Source organism: Coturnix japonica, chromosome 24, assembly GCF_054131305.1.
Source record: "Coturnix japonica strain WE chromosome 24, WE-NBRP24, whole genome shotgun sequence".
NCBI lineage: Eukaryota > Metazoa > Chordata > Aves > Galliformes > Phasianidae > Coturnix > Coturnix japonica.
The window spans coordinates 8,179,002-8,195,176 of record NC_140686.1 but is presented as its reverse complement, the minus strand read 5'-3'; the positions used below and the strand labels follow the sequence as shown (position 1 = coordinate 8,195,176).

At 48.0% G+C, this 16,175-nt stretch overlaps 1 protein-coding gene across 3 annotated transcripts in view; it reads right to left on the bottom strand.

Annotated features, from left to right (window-relative positions):
* Window positions 1-16,175, bottom strand: part of MYO1D (myosin ID) — a 66,699-nt gene that overhangs the window by 22,579 nt on the left and 27,945 nt on the right. For 2 of the 3 annotated variants that reach the window (XM_015885440.3, XM_015885441.3), the window contains 5 exons: window positions 13,287-13,453; window positions 10,212-10,419; window positions 3,252-3,475; window positions 1,982-2,126; window positions 1,380-1,484 (listed from right to left, as the gene is read on the bottom strand). In XM_015885440.3, the coding sequence (XP_015740926.2) occupies window positions 1,380-1,484; window positions 1,982-2,126; window positions 3,252-3,475; window positions 10,212-10,419; window positions 13,287-13,453 (849 nt within the window). Of the gene's footprint in view, window positions 1-1,379; window positions 1,485-1,981; window positions 2,127-3,251; window positions 3,476-4,579; window positions 4,661-10,211; window positions 10,420-13,286; window positions 13,454-16,175 lie in introns of those variants that run through there. The other variant, XM_015885442.3, reaches the window with a different exon arrangement.

Genomic DNA, 16,175 nt, shown 5'->3' with positions numbered 1-16,175 from the left:
TTTCCCTAAAGCACAGCACTGGCACCAAACACATCTGTATTTTCTAAGACCAATCCATAAGAATGAAACCACAATGTCAGACATGAAGGCACCGCCAGGGAGGGACGCTCAGAGCTCAGCGCTGCAACCACTGAAAAGAACAAGGCAAGGATCCGTGTGTCAGAAATCTGCTTCCACCTGTCCCCGTGCAGGAGATTGTCCTTTAAAGCTGACTCAGAAGTGAGAGAAGCGTAAGTACTTAAGAGCTTAAATGTTGCGTAACAGTGAGCAGCATTAAACTCCTACAGTAGTTTGCATATGTTATATATGCGCTGAGTAATTCCCCCTCACCATCACTCTACCCCTATTAAAAACGACCATTTCTCTCCTATTAAAAATAACCATCACGTTGTTAATACCTTATTTTTTTTTTACCATTATTCCAGTTTGAAGTATAAGCAGCAATCACGTGGCTCTGGTTTATTAAATTAATTGCAATGGGAATTTCTTTGTTTTCAACCCAAAGGAACCAAAATCCAAGGCAAAATTCTCCAGTATCCCCTTCAGATTCTACACAAAGTGCTTCCAAGATTGTATGGATGAGGTCTGGACTGAGACTCTCCCAGTCCTGGCAGTACAAGCCAATACTCACTCAAACAGCTCATTTAATTAGCAACTTGTAAAACGAGAGTGCTGAAAGCAATGGGCTCCTCCGCTGAAATGGTAGAAGGGAATAAGAAATCTCTATTTTTACATACAGCAATCACTTCCCGTTGTATAAATATCATCGCCACATGGAAAGAAGCTTCATTCCAAAGTGAGGTTTCTCGGTGCAAGAATGAATGCTGTTGCTGTTGAATGCATTTGCAGAACCATTGGTACCATGAAGGACTGGGGAGGGGAGGCCAACCCCACGAGTCCACTCTGGGCACAAACAGAACACGCAGCATCGCGGCTCTTTGACAGCACTCCAACATCAGCAGCCATCAAAACGTTTTTGTCTGATGGGTTTGTAGAATCCAAAACATTCCCTCCTGGTGGACGCTCTCAAACAGCACCACTACAAACCTTAGCACAGCTCTGTAGGTCACAGCAGCGCCACACACACAAAGAAATACCCAAGTGTGGTTATTTTCTGATTGGTTTTTAAAGCTTTCTTGCTAAAGAAGCAGGATTCTGCTCCCAGATACAAGTCACACAGAATCGAGTGACTTTACTCATTCCTCTGCCACATAAGAGGTCCCTCAAAGCACCCTTTGCTGCAATAGGTTCTGAGCTCTGGATCCATCCAGAATTATCGCAATTAGAAGAGCCATCTGTGGAGGTATCTCCAGTATTACCATCCCACCACTGGCAGCACAGAATGGCACCCCAGCCCCAAAGCATCCCACCCAACTTACCTTGCGGACATGACACGAGAAGAGAACGTTCATGTATTTGTCCTTCCGCTTCAGCTCGGTGGCAACAGGGAGGAAGGCAGCCGTGCTCTGAGGGTGATCTGGTCTCTGGAAGAGCAAAGACAGGCACGTCATTCTTCGTGATCACTAAGGGCAGTAATTGCATGACATCGGGGCAGGACAGCAGCTGCATTGGAAGGGTTCCTCCCATCCCTCCGAAGAGCAGCAGAGTTCTACGTGCTTTCTGAGGGAGCCTTAACAATACAAAACGCTTGGAGGAAGGATGGAGTGGAAAGTATTGCAAGTTGCCTCAAGATAATGTCTTTGTTCCTTTCCATTTAGTGCTGTTTTCAGCACCCTGTTGCATCTGGGATTTCAGCTTTACGTCAATCTCCCTCCCAGGTCCAGCCATTTGATGGCGTTGCTCACCATCCCTTAATGCTGTTTGGCTGCTCACTCAAACCAGGCTCAGTATATTCTAGAAAATTAACCTGTAGTGCTCTCCCTTCTGAGAAACCAAAAGCCACGTTCCCAAATTTCCACCCTTCTGGTGTCCTGAGCCCCAGACCCATTTTACCTCCACTGGTTCCTCCACATGCACTCACCAGTGCAATGTAATCCCCCTCCCATGCTCTCTGCAGCCCCAGATCTGCTCGGTGACCCTTCAGCACCTCCATGGCAGCAACCTTTGCCCGCAGCTGAGGTAGGTCCTTCGGTGGGATGCTCCGGATCAGTTCCCCTGCTCTCCACCTGCCATACAGAGCTCGAGTCAGGCTCACATCTGTACCAAGTGCCCTGAAGTTTCCAGCTTACATGACATATCACCTTTGACCCTTGTCCAATTTGGCTGGCATGCTTCCCCCCATCCCTCTGGTGCCCAGAAGTAAACTGATGGCACATCTGATGGCAATAAAGTTTTTTGCAAGCCCGTTTTTTGGCTCATTTAAAACACCGTTCCATTTTTACATCAAAATTTGGTTCTACAGCTGAAATCTAACCAATTGTATCATGAAAGTGGACAAACCAGACCCTTTATTACTGTATTGCCTTCAGCAACAACACCAGCTCTGTAGGACCAATGCTGTAAAAAGTCTTTATGGACTAAAATTTTGTGATTATGATAATTGAGCTGATTCAGAAAGTGGGACACTACCCAATAGGTCATGGATAGCGTTCAAGAGACAGCTGGGAAGAAAAACAAGGCCAACCTGCTCTAGTGCTGGTGGTATTCTGCTTCAAGCAGATGGCTCCAGAGATCCCCAGGGGCCTCATCCAGCCAATATTTCTTCTGTTCATAACTTTCAGAAGTTATCATTTTTCAAACAGGAATCAGAGCTCTTTACACCCCTCTCATCTATAATAAGACGACTGGCCAAAGAAAAAAAAAACACTGGCTTTTGGGCATTAAGGAGGTAATGAATGTATAAAGCAACTCTTCCACACACTGAATACGGTGGATAGTGGTATGTTGCTTAATTTACTTCAAAGTAGTATTGACTTACTATAAAAGTCTCAAGGGACTCCAGAAGATCCATTTTCTCTCTCCCTCTGCCTACCACCAGCTGCTCTTTTCTTTCAAAATTGATTAGAAAGTCTAAACTGGGGCTAAGGAAAGAAGGGTGATGAGCATTGCGACTGAACCTCTGAATCAGGACAATTACTTGCCTGGTCAGGGGTACCAGAACCCACTATGGAGGGGATGGGTTGATGGTTGGACTTGGTGATCTCATTGGTCTTTTCCAACCATTATTGCTCTACAATTCTAACATCTTCACACTTGCTGCCCAGTTAATGTTCTCCAGCCATTTCCCCAAGTTCCAAGCAGGAACTGTTCAGTCCTTGTTTAGACCAAACAGACTATGTTTTAATTTGTACCTATGGTAGATGGCCTGGAGCGCCTCTTCAAATCGGTGCAGCACCTTGGGAGGAGTGGGCCATTGCACGTGTTTGCCATAATCCTTCATGGATCTCACGTTACGGAAGCGCTGGGCGACCTCGTGGATGTAGGACTTCACCTTGTAGCGGCGGTAGTGCCTGAGGATGGTGAGAGCAGCCCTCGTCCTCTTGTAGCGGAGCCGAGCCAAGGTGCCCCTCCAGACCTATGGGCCAGCAGAGAGCACAGGGGACAGCTTCAGAGAAAGGAAACATCTGTCTCTTTATTCTTCTAAATCCTTACATGCAGCAGTCATGGGTTTTATAGAATGAGATTTTGGTGTGCCAATAGGAGTCAATTAGAAAAACACGGGTGGGTTGAGCTGCTCCTGGCACTGTGTGACTGGGTACAATGGTCAACGACACGCTATGACATTTGGTGATGGATAATACCACACCATGATGCACAACACCACACAACATCCACTCACAACCACAGACAACGACACATCATGACATGACAACACACACCCACGACTCACAACAGGCAGTGACACATCATGACATGCGACAATGCACGTTAATGATGCCAGATAACAACAAGTAAAGTTGATTTGGGATGATGGACAATGGCTCGCAACGATGGATGACACCACTTTGTAGCACTCGACGACATGCAGTGTTGACTTGTGATGGAAGACAACAACATGTGATGGAGCTCCCCAAGGAGCTGGTGAACAGCTCTCCTTTCCCTCTGATAGCAGCCATCAGGATGAAGATTGCATTTTTGCTTCTTTGTGGAATTAAACTGAAGGATAACGAGCCTCTTGCACAGAACGAGTGCATCACCACTCGCTGCAGGCCCTGCTGGGGAGCTGACGTCCCTCTTGAGAAACATCCCACAGCTCCACTGATGCATATCAAGCCTTCTATTTACAGAAGAATTAATTAATTACCCAGGGCAATCTCCAACATGATATGCTCTTGATGAAGCTGATGTCAAAGGTTCTCTGACAGTCTTTCTGATAATCCTGATGTGTGGCTGAGAACAGCCATATGTAGAAGAGGCAGGGCAGATGCAAAGGGGCTCTTCTCTATACACTTAACATTCAAAGAATAAGCAGAAACTTTGGGTTTCTTCCCAAGAAAAGCAAAGAACTCTCCTTCCACCTCCTTTCAGAGCAGTCCCTCTTCGTACTCCTCCAGGCTTCTGCCCTTCCAAAACAGACCCAAGAGCCACATAACACAGCCCAAACATCCCATGGTAACACCAAGCCAATCCACCCTTCGCTTGCATGACAGCATGCTAAACTGCACGAGTGCAACTTTACCCCAAGACAGAAAGCAGTCCTTGATGTGGCACGAGATCACCCCACACATCATCCATTCAGCAGAACATGGAGAAGGCCAAACTGGGAAAAGGCAAGAGCAAGAAGAGCAGAAATCACTGTGAGAGCAGCAGAACAGCAGCTGAGTGTTGTGCAGCCAAACGAAACTGGCAATGAGACAAAGATCAGCAAGGAACAGTGGATTGGTACTGAAAATAATATCTGACACTTCCCTTAGCTGTGATTCAAAGTCGTTGGGCAGATTGGGGTAAAACAGCATTGTCTGCATAGAACAAACTGTCACAAAACATACCTGCAAAAAGCACGTCAATAGCAAACCAGGTAACAAGACAAAAAATCTCCTACTGGCTTCCCACCTGTTAACTTCAATGGAACAGAACTGAGGAACAGCAGGTCCAGAGGCTCAGCAGCCTCCCGAACCTCACAGACCATCACAAGAAAACAATCACGCACTTTGAACTGTTTTGGATACAGAACAAGGTCTTGATTTCGCTGCCCTGTTCCTGAGGAAAGCCTCCCTGGCAGCAGCTATTTTCATACGGCTGGAACAAAAGGCTCAGTAACAGATTGCCCCAATGTTGGATCAGCCGCAGCGCTGCAGAAATTGGCTTCACAGCAAGAAGTGTCACAGCTCTACCAACACGAGCCTTCCAAACCCAATTACCCAGCCCAGGCATGTCCCTTGGCTGCACGCAAACAGTCAACTCATCAAGACAAACACATCTTCCAATCAAGCTGTCAGCACTGGGCAGCCTCACTCCTGGTGAGGGCCTTCCTAACAGCCACAGTGGCAGTTCGTTCCAAAAGTAACGAGAAACCAAACTCACAAGCATTATGTAAAATTAGAAATCATATATAATCATTTTTGCAGAGGCAAATTCATAATCATCCCAGGCTGACACTGACTGCGTTATCCTTCTGACTCTCCATCCAGCTTCATCCAAACCTGACAAAGGAAGAGAAGACCCAAAGAGGCAAAATCTTACAGGAAGAATCAATGGCAGGGGCTCAAATCAGAGTGACATTGTTGGAAGGAGTTCAAGACCATCTGCTTTGTTTCATCTCCAAATCCCAAACCAAGCTCCTAGCCAAGCACAGCCCCATCCATGATGCCATGTCCCAAGCCAACAGGTAGAAGGATCCAGCAGTATTTAGGGGGATGAGGATGGTGGATGTGCACGTGGGGCACTAGGAAAGCAGTGCAGGGTTTGAGCAGGGTGGGAGTGTAATGGTCATGGTCACAAGAATAAAGCCGTGGTTGTCATCACTGTGGAATGTCAGCAGCATGGGACAAACCCACTGGAAGCCCATGAAAACCCTGTTGGATGATGAGTTTCAAAGTGAGAAACTGAAAAGGAGACTATGAAGCAATCAATTCTGTTGCCAATTACTGCAGCATCTAATGACCAAGGCCAGGCTGGACGTGGCCCTGGGCAAGCTGATGCAGTGGGGCACAACCAGCCCATGGTAGGTGGGTTGGAGCTCAATGATCTCTGAGGTCACTTTCAACCTATACCATGACTCTGTGACCAAGTGAGAGCAAGAGACAGTATGCAGGACATGCTAGAAAGAGACGCCCTTTACAGGAAGGGCTGCCCAAGGAGACAGGGCAGAGGTTGGGTATAGGAATGGAAGAACAATCAGAACAGGTTGGCACCAAAATGGGAAGAAATGGAGCACCTGAGCTTCACCTCCCAACCTTTACCCCACCCACCCTTCCATCACCTCCACCTTCTCCACACTTCGGCCAGGTAATGACAGACTAACAGGGTAATTAGGAAATTAAGACTGAGGATGGATGGAGAGAAAGCTTTAAAAACCAGGACTTACACAAAAAGTGGCTGTCTAATGTTTGGCAACTCTGCCCATGGTGGAACTGGATGACCTTTAAGGTCCCCTCTAACCTAAGCCACCCCGTGACCCTATGAACAAGAAATGGAGCACTCACCTAAACCCAAAGTCAGACCTTATCTTAAGGGAAGTGCTGAAATCTTTTCCTGGAGGATGTTTAACTCACACAGTTTTGAGGAAAAATTAATCGATTCAAACAATTATATATGATTTTAAGCAGATTAGAAACTCAATGAGCTCCTAGCAAAGATTTTAAGATAAAATAAAGCTACTGGAACTGAAGAGCTCCAACTTAGCTCATCTGAATTAAACACCAGTGCTATATTTTGGAGCAGCATTGCAACTAAGCAAGCCTTGGCCAACCATTTCATGCTTGCTGTAGCAAAGCACACCTCCTCCCACTGCTTCGTGATCAATATTTCATGCTGCCCTCCAGGCATCCAAACTGAAAAAGATAAAACAAAACCCAGCTAGGAACTCACAGAGCCGTGAACCCTTCTGCTTTAAAGGCTTTAAAGGACCTCAAACGGGAAAGGTTATGAAATATTTAAGTCAACAGCACAGCACAGAAGCCGTGCGCAGTTCTGAGGCGCTGCAAATCAGAAGCGAGCTTTAATTATGCCATCCCTGATTGCCTTTGAAAGGGTCACCTCCTTGCAGAGCGGGTGGGATGGGTGAGGTGATGGGGGCACAAAGGAATGGCCAACATTCACACCCAGCGCCCACCCCACTCGGTGGTCTGCATTTCACAGCACGACCAAACTCAGATCCCACCAAAGGGGGGATGCGAACGTTTATAAATCAGAGCCTCCTCGTCCCCATAGATCAGATTGCAGCACAAACAGCGAGTGGGAAGAGCTGCTTAATTTACTAAATGCTATTTTCTCTTTTCACATGAGTCAGCTGAACAGCGCTCATTCCATTGCTTTGCTTAATAGAAACAAGGTCCCACTAGGTAGAGCAGAGAAGGGTCACCCTCAGATTAATTAGATTGCTCTAACAAGGCTGTGCCCAACAATAAATATAATATATAGCAGCGTTAGAAGCAAGGGGCACAAGTGAGACGTGCACAGAGATGAAATGATGGATGAGGAGAAATGGAGGCTGGATTTTTCCTGCCACTCATTGCTGCTCTGTCTGAAAGCTTCCCAAAACTCTGGCAAATTCTGCTTTCCTTTGTTTAAAGGACAGGAATGGCCACTAAAGCGTGCGAGGGAAGACAGCATTAATTGTGGTGAAAGAGAAAAACAATTCCATAGGCATGCTGACAAACCCATCCCCAGATGTTCAGTTTCACCCATGGGCAAAGCTCAGCACCGACAGCCATTTACACTGCAGCATCCCAGGAGGGAAGGAGATACGCACAGAAATGGTGAATCTTTACCCTACTGTGGGTGACTCTGATCCTCTCTTCTCCCCCTTTGCCCAACAATGAACGGATATTTATGCCTATTTTGGTTAAAGCATGTTTTCACAGCAAGTCCTGGGTGAGGAAAGGGGATAAGCAAGTGTTCCAGTGTCCCATTGTACCTGCAGGGTGGGAGCTGAGCCCTTTGGCATGTCCTGACCTCCCTTCTGCCAGCACAGATGCTCACCTGAAGTGTACTGTGCTGGAAAGAAGGGGAAGGGGGAACTCTGAATTACAAATCAATCACAAATCTGACTTCAGTCCCCTCCTGCTGCTCCCCAACAGCCAGAGCTTTGCCATGGTGATGGCAAGAGATATTCATGGCAGATCAATGGGTCTTCAGTGGGTTCCCAACAGGACCCCAGCAGGTCCCATAATGGGTTCCCAATAGGACCCCAGCAGGTCCCCCAATGGGTCCTCAGTGGTTCCCCAACAGGACCCCAATGGGTCCCCATGGCAGCCACGTTCTCCTCCTGCTCCTGGAGACCTGCACACACAAGAACCCGTGTCCCAGTATGTGCTGGCTGATGAGAGCAATCCTCTCCCCCTCTGCACTGAGCAGTGAAGATTTAGGGCTGCGATTACCATATGCAGCTGCACCGGTCTGATAAAATTGCACTGAAATAGTGCTCTAAATTATATTGACAAGATGCACCATTTTGCATGCTGCACGTGCTAAGCTGTTTTCCTGAACAAAGCGCTCCTCTACAAAGCTAATGAATATACGGGAACGCTTCCAAGAGCAGAAAAGCAACCACAGAAGCAAATTCTTATCATTATCAAACAAAGGAAGCGGCATTATTTTAAGGGATAAGGGTTACTCACATGATGAAGCTGCTACGATAATCATAGAATCTCTTTCTGGAAGCCTTGGGAGCAATAAATTGTGTAATATATATAATTAGAAACCAAGACCTACATTTAAAATAAGCAAGAAATGGAATCGTGACCAGCAGATCCTTCTTTCATTTAAAATTACTCAAAGAAAAAATGCTATTGGACCCCAGCCTGAGACAGACAGCACCTTACATTGCCCCCCTGGCCCTGCTCAGCCCTGCATGCTTATAGGCAACATTACAGCCAGGGAAAAGCAGCAAGAATTACATTTTTGTGTGCAAGGTGAGAACAAACAGGAGCATTACACCCAGGGAACAGTGCTGGTTCTCAGAGCACTGAGAAGGGGCTCTTTAGATCCTCAGCCTGAGATTTCATTTGTTATTGTGCTGATTGCTCATTCTGCGGCACTGCTGCCTGTGACGGCCCCATCTACTGGCAGCAGAGCTCAGCTGGTAATCAGGACTGGATTCAAAGAACAGAATGAAATCCAACAGTAAAACAAGAGAAATACAGCAAATGGCAGGAAGAAATCACCTTCCATCTCACACAATTCCACACCTACCAGCTCCAACCCAACTCAGCCAATACAAACACAGATGCAACCCTGGAATTCCAATTTTCTCCTTCCACGTTGGTCACACTGACTTCCAGAAGGGAATTCAGGTCGAGCACGTTGTTAACACAACAGAACTACTGGGCACAGAACAGTTTTTGAACCAGCTCTTGTATTTTGTCCCTATTTGTGCACATTCTTTGCAGGGAGGTGAACTAGGTAACCTTCCAACTCAGACAATTCTATGATGCTATATTGCTCCTGAGGGTGCAAACCAGCTCCTGTTGTACAGCTGCCCCCAAACCCAAATGATTCAGGAGTTTGCCAAATCCCATTGCTCAGACGAGTATTTTCATAAGAAAAGCCTGAAAATGCCTTTGCCCTGAAGTTGCAGAATGTAAAATTATTTACTCAGAGGATAAAATCAGAAAGAGCCTGAGGTCAAATCCTGTATTCAGAAGGGGAATAACAAACAGGGTCCTCTGCACAGCTCCTTTGGGGTCACACCCTTGTAATACTAAGGGCCTTCTATCAGCAGTTCTGCAGTTCTCCCCTCTGTCACCCTCCCACCCAAACTGCTGGGTCCCACAGAACCCCACAGCAATGTTTTCCTTCTTTGTGTGATGTGTTCTCATGATCTTTGTTCCTGCCAACCCCAGAACTGCTGTTACAGTGGGTTCTCATGGGAAAAAATCACCACCAACACACAGATCACTCCTTCCTTTCCCATCCATTGGCTGCCTTTGTTTTCTTTACCTTAGAGGACTCAGCAATAGGTAAGCACAAAGCTCCACAAACCAACATGGAAGAGCATCCTTCCAACCCAACCAAACCCATGGTTCCATGATTCATCCCAAACTCTTTATGCTCAGTCAACAGCTACACAATGAAGAACCAAAGCAAAACAACAGGGAGTTGGAGAAAAGGAGCTTTGAGGTTTCTGGTGCAGCAAAACAAAGCTTTACCTTCTGCAGGAAGAGCACAATCCTCACAAGCATCTTGGCATGGAGCTCCTCCAAGGTGAACAGCGTTCGTGGCGTGCGGATGAAGATTTTGGTCTTCCCATAGGCAACATCGTGCTGGAATCCATGACACTCAATGAGCTTCTTCACAGCATCTTTGTCTGAAGGGAGGTCGTGGTTTGGCCATGTGAATTCTGAGATCATCTTGTACCTGCAATCACAGTTTCCAAATCATCCTCTGTGCTCTCCAGAAGACCATGAACCTTCCATCTCTTTTAGACATAATTACCACCTTAATGGAAACACACGCAGCAGATCCTCAGGTAGTTCATGTAGGAGATATGACTCCATAACTGAACGTAAAGGGAACATACAAGGTGTGATTTTAAGTCAATGAAAAGAGGAAGCACAGTGAGGAGCTCAGATCACCAACACAGAACTGATGGGACACAATGAGCCGCAGCACTGTGCTCCACCAACAGGGATTGGCACAAAGCAGCACCGGGGTGTCTGTACATCATTCCTGGACACACAAACACAACTGATGTCTTAACTGCTGTATTACCCACATTCACATTCCAAATAAAACAAGCATGTCTTAACCACCTCTCTATTGAAAAGCCCATGATACAAATGCACATCGCACATAAATATCTTAAGCTGGTTTCTCTTTTCTGTTCTCATCAGGAAAGTGTTCCTGCAGTAATTAATTCAATAGGAAAACCTTCCACCTCAGGACACTTAAATAAGGGCAACAAAAGGATCAGGACAGCACTGTAAGTGCATTCTTTAGTAAACAGGGCCCAGGAAAAAGGGAGAGATGTTGGAGGGGTTGTGAGCAGACGCTGCAGCACCGCCACATCCTGACCTGGCCACTAATTACAGCAAGGCAGGAGTCTGCTCAGTGACACGACAGCCCTTCCCCTCTCCTTTTGCCTAAGGATGGTGGCAGCTCGCAAGGTCACTTTCATATAGAATCAGTGAGGTTGGGAAACCCATAAAGATCATCTAGCCCAACCATGAAGCCATCCCGCCCTGCTCACTAACCCGCATGTCACATCTCCATGGCTCTGGTAGTGGTGATTCCACCTCCTCCCTGAGCAGCCTGTGCCGCTGCATCACCACCCTTACAGAGAAGAATTTGTTCTCCATGTCCAACCTGCACCTCTCCTGGCACAACTTAAGACCATCTCTTCTCACAGCGCCCCAGGTCCATAGCGTTGCCTGGGTTTGTTGTGGCTGCAGCACAGGACGTGGCACTTGGTGTTGATGGAGCTCATCCCATTGGGCTCAGACCAGATCCGTCTTTAAGGCCTTCCAACCCTCAGGCAGATCAACACCTCCCAACTTGGTGTCATTTGCAAACTGACTGAGGGAGCACTCAATCCCCTTGTCCAGATCATCAGTAAAGATATTAAACGGGGTTGGCCCCAGTACCAACCCCTGGGGAACAACAGCCATGACTGGTCACCAGCTTCAGAGCCTGGAGCAATGGTTGGAGCCTGGGATTGCCCCAGCACCAAGCACAACACCCCGCACCTGGCAGCCCTCAGCACAGTGCAGCAGATGGGATCTCAGTGTCGTTTCCATGCTGTGTAATGCAGCCTGAAAATAGGCACGTGGATGCCTTTGTGGGGAAGGGCTGGGTTACAGCAGCAGATGCCTCGCGGGCGCCGCTGCTCCCCATTCCCCCAGGCAGCCCTTCCCCAAATCCCCTCAGCACTGTTTCATCTGGCAGATATGAAATACCGACGACCTTGGGGTATTTTAGGGATGAACAGCACCGACCCTGTCCTTATGCAGAGTTACTTTATATACGGTTGTGATCCCTCGCAATCCCCTCCAATAAACACCCCGGAGCGTGCAGCTCACACCACAGATCTCAGCCCCGGCCCTTTTAAGAGGGGCAGGCTTAGAAGAGTCTGCAGGCTGGACTGGGAGCACTGCTGTGCTATGCAAACACACTGTGTGCCACCTTATCCCTTAGATGTTAAATCCGACCATGAGGTTTCAGCGCAACAAACACTGCAGCACCTCAAAGCTCCACCAGTCTCCTTGTACTAATTTGGTTGGCTGGCTGCAAACAGCACTTCTGGCTTTGAGCTTACAGCAGCTCATCAAATATTCATTACAAACAAAGCACCTGTTTATATTAATAGTGATTACACAAGTCTTAAGGAATAAATTCCACGGGTGAGCACTAACCTCTGCATAACGTGCTGCAGAACAGGCACCCAAGGCCGCAGGCTGTGATAAGCCTCACCTCCCATTCTGCCTCAGGTGCGTTGGATCACCCAGGCAGATCTCCAGTCATCTCTCCTGGCAATTTGTTTTGATGTGGCACATCTGACCTGCTTAATTCGGGGCCTTTTTTCCTGCCCTTGGGGACTTTTTCCCTCACACGATTCAATAACAGAACTTAAAACCAACTCAGTATCTGAAGAGGACGAATGCTCAGTATCTGCTAATTTACTGAAGCTGCAAGACATGTTCAGTTGGTCACAAACCTGGTAGGATAATGAGGGCAAAGGATATCAGAAAGATGCTTTGACGAGGTCACGCTATGATCCCTGTTCCACACTTGCACTCTGTAAGCCCAGAGGTTCCCTCGTGCACACACAGTGTCACTGCACACCACATGGAGAAATGCTTTCAAACCAACAGAGCAGAGATGCAGGTTGGATGTGATGAGGGCAGTGAGGATCCAGCTGCCTACAGAGGTGATGGGTGCCCCATCCAGGTCAGGCTGGAGGGGCTCTGAGCGCTGGCGGAGCTGTGGGTGCCCCATTCACTGCAGGCATTGGGACAGACAGCCCTTAACAGCCCCCAACTCAAACAGCTCCATGACCCTACGATTGAGCTCTTCCCATCTCACACAGCATCCCACCATCAGGCAATGCACAGAGAGAAACGAGCAGCTTGTTAGCTCTGGTTTTCAGGTCACGTTCCAGGGAAGAACCTCATCACACAACTCCTCAGGAGAGACAAACACAGAAACGAACTCAGCACAAAGAAGGGAGCCCGAGCACCACGGATGGAGCTCAGAACCCAGCACCCAGCACCCAGCCGCCCTCCTACCTGTGAAGGAACTTCTGGTATGTCTGGCGATAGGCAAACCCTGCCCTCCGCACCCTGACGTTCTCCAGCAGGCCGAGATACTCAACCTGGTGCCTGCAGCGCTCCTCGTCAAACAGCTGCGGGGACTTCTTGTCGTTGGGCTTAATGCAGCGGACGTAATAGGGCTCCTGATGGGGCAGAGCAAAGGCACTTGGTTCAGAAAGAACAGCTCTGTAAAGCTTGTGAAGCACAGCTGTAATTCTCCAACCCGCTCTGACCACGCTGAGGTTTGAAGTTGGTTCATGTCTCTCCATCGACAGCCCTTGCCGTGATCCCAGCAGGGAGAGGAGCAACACGTGCCACAAAGGCTCCAGGCCTGACTTGTTCAAAGTAAAACTGCTCCTTATAACCTCATGGGCAAACAGAATGCAGATGGAGAACAGAGAGTTCAAAGAACAAGACTGAAAACCCAGAGAACGTGACCCAGGGGAAATACTGTGTTAGTTTAGGACTGAGCCATGTAACTATGCTGGAGGACAGCACTGAACGTACCTCCCATACTTCATGTACCTGAAAGGTAAACATGGAGAGATGCAACAATTCAGGTTTAGGACAAAGAAGGCTTTAAGCACAACACGGAACAGCTCAAGTTGAACATCAGCAGAACAAACATGGGGGCAGAGCAACCGTGGAGAGGAGGGTCCTCAATGGGGAGAGGAGCAGACTGCACACATCTGCACAGGGAAGGGAGATGCAGAGCTGTCCTCAATCAGGACTGAGCTCCATGTGTTCCCAAGGTCCCCTCCAGTCCTATTTTCTGTGACTTGTCCAGGACTTCGTCCTACTTTCTGTCATTTCAGGTCACTGTTCTAAACTCAGGATAACACGGAAGGCCCAGAATTGCCATTTTCCTTTCAGTAATGCTGAACAAACGGGCTTGTCCCCAAATAACCCAGCTAGTCCTGGCACAACATGGAGGCACACAACACTGACATGAACATGTAGGTTGCACACACTAACAAATGTGAATGGGATGAATAACCCCAGCACTGAGATGAGACGTTAGGAGGCCCTGGCACTGCCCACAGCCAGGGATGGTGGGGGCACACAGCCCACGGCATGGACTGGGGGGAGGGGGCTTCCATTCCAACACTACAGAGCTGTGATTCATGTTCCTATGATCTTTAATGGCCCTTCAACCCAGTGGTGCCATGATCCCATGGTTCTGCAATCCTCAAGGTCCCTTCCAACACAACCATGCCATGATTCCGTGGCTCCATGATCTTTGAGGCCCCTTCAACACAACCGTGCTGTGATTCCATGGCTCTGTGATCCTTAAGGTCCCTTCCAACCCAACCCTCTCAACCCAACTCAACCACTCCATGGCTCTACAGTCCTTCAGTTCCCTTCCAACCCAATCCTACCCAACCCGCCCTAACAATTACATGGTTCTACAATCTCTGAGGTCCCTTCCAACCCAATCAAACCAACTCTTTCCAAGTCCTCAAAAAACAAAGCAGTGCTGATAGCTCAGCTTCCCCAGGACACAGAAGTTCCCTCCCAACCCAAACCATTTCCCTGCCACCAGACAGCCAAGGGACAGCCCTGTTCTGTGTGAGGTCTTCCACTGCACACCTCCTTCTGCTGCAGTGATTTGACACGGCCTGATCCTATTCTATCTGCTGAACCTGACGAAATGATTTCATGCATGAATCTCTTAAAACTCTTCATCTTTTTAAGCTTTCTCCTGCAAACTGCTGAAGGGCTCCCAGGGCTCTTTATTCCCTCAGCAGGCTCGTACCAGCTCTCAGAACGTGCACTCTGCGTGGGTGACAACTTCTCCTGGGCTGCGCTGTGGGAACGGGGCTGTCAGCCATCATGTGTCAAACCGAAGGCAGAAGCAGCCCCAGATGAACTTCAAATCCGCATTGAAGAGGCTCGGTGCAGTCACGGCAGCTCTAAGTGAGGAGGAGGAGGAGTTGGCTGGACCTGCAGCCCACAATTTGCAACCTCAAAGCACATCTTTGCCTCCAGGGAAACGCTGTGAGTCCTTCATCAGACATCGCAGCTATTTGTTATCGCTGCTGAACCCTTCCCCTGCCGCAGCTCTCCCTGCCTGGGCTGTCACTCATCTCTTTGTCATTCAAAACCCCCCGTGCAAAAAAAATTTACCCTTCATGACTCCTAGAGAGGAGCGAATTGACTGCACGAGAGCTGATACAAAAGGCAGAAGTGGAGATGCTGCTCTGCTTTGGGAAAACAGGAATAGGAAGTTCCTGCACAGACAGGAGATCATCTATCAGCACAATTACGGTGTAATTAAAGCCTCTCAGCAATGACAGCCAGCAGGGTAAATTCTAAAGGAGATTATTCCACGCTCACAATCCCACCAGCCCCGGCTCTTCAGGGGGATAATTATGCAGCTCCCATTATTGCACAGGAGGCTGTCAAACCAGAGCAGCGTTTTATAGATGGAAGAACTGAAATACAGAGGCACAAAGGCCCCAGTTCTGAAGGCTGCTCTGTTGTCTATCTGAAATTGATTCTTGGTTTCTTTTTTTAATGAAGCAGAGTGATTTTTAAAGTGTTTTTTGTACCATGATCCTGCTTGAGAGAATTCAGTTCCATAGTTCAGAGCACAGGGAATGGGAGAAAGAAGAGGATGCAGAATGGGCAAGTTAGAGCTTGATATTCCCCACTGGTCATGGTGATGGCATTATGGCTTAGTAGAGATGAAGCCTGTCAAAGCAGCTTGGAGAGGGATGGGCAAAGGATAAAGAAAAACAGGCAAAAGGAATCACAGAGAGGGGAAAACAAAGAGGAAAGGGGGGAAGCAAAGAAGGAAAGGGGGGAAGCCAAGGAGTTCTTGGACTGCCATTCTGCCCCGGGACTGCAGAAGCTGCACTGCTT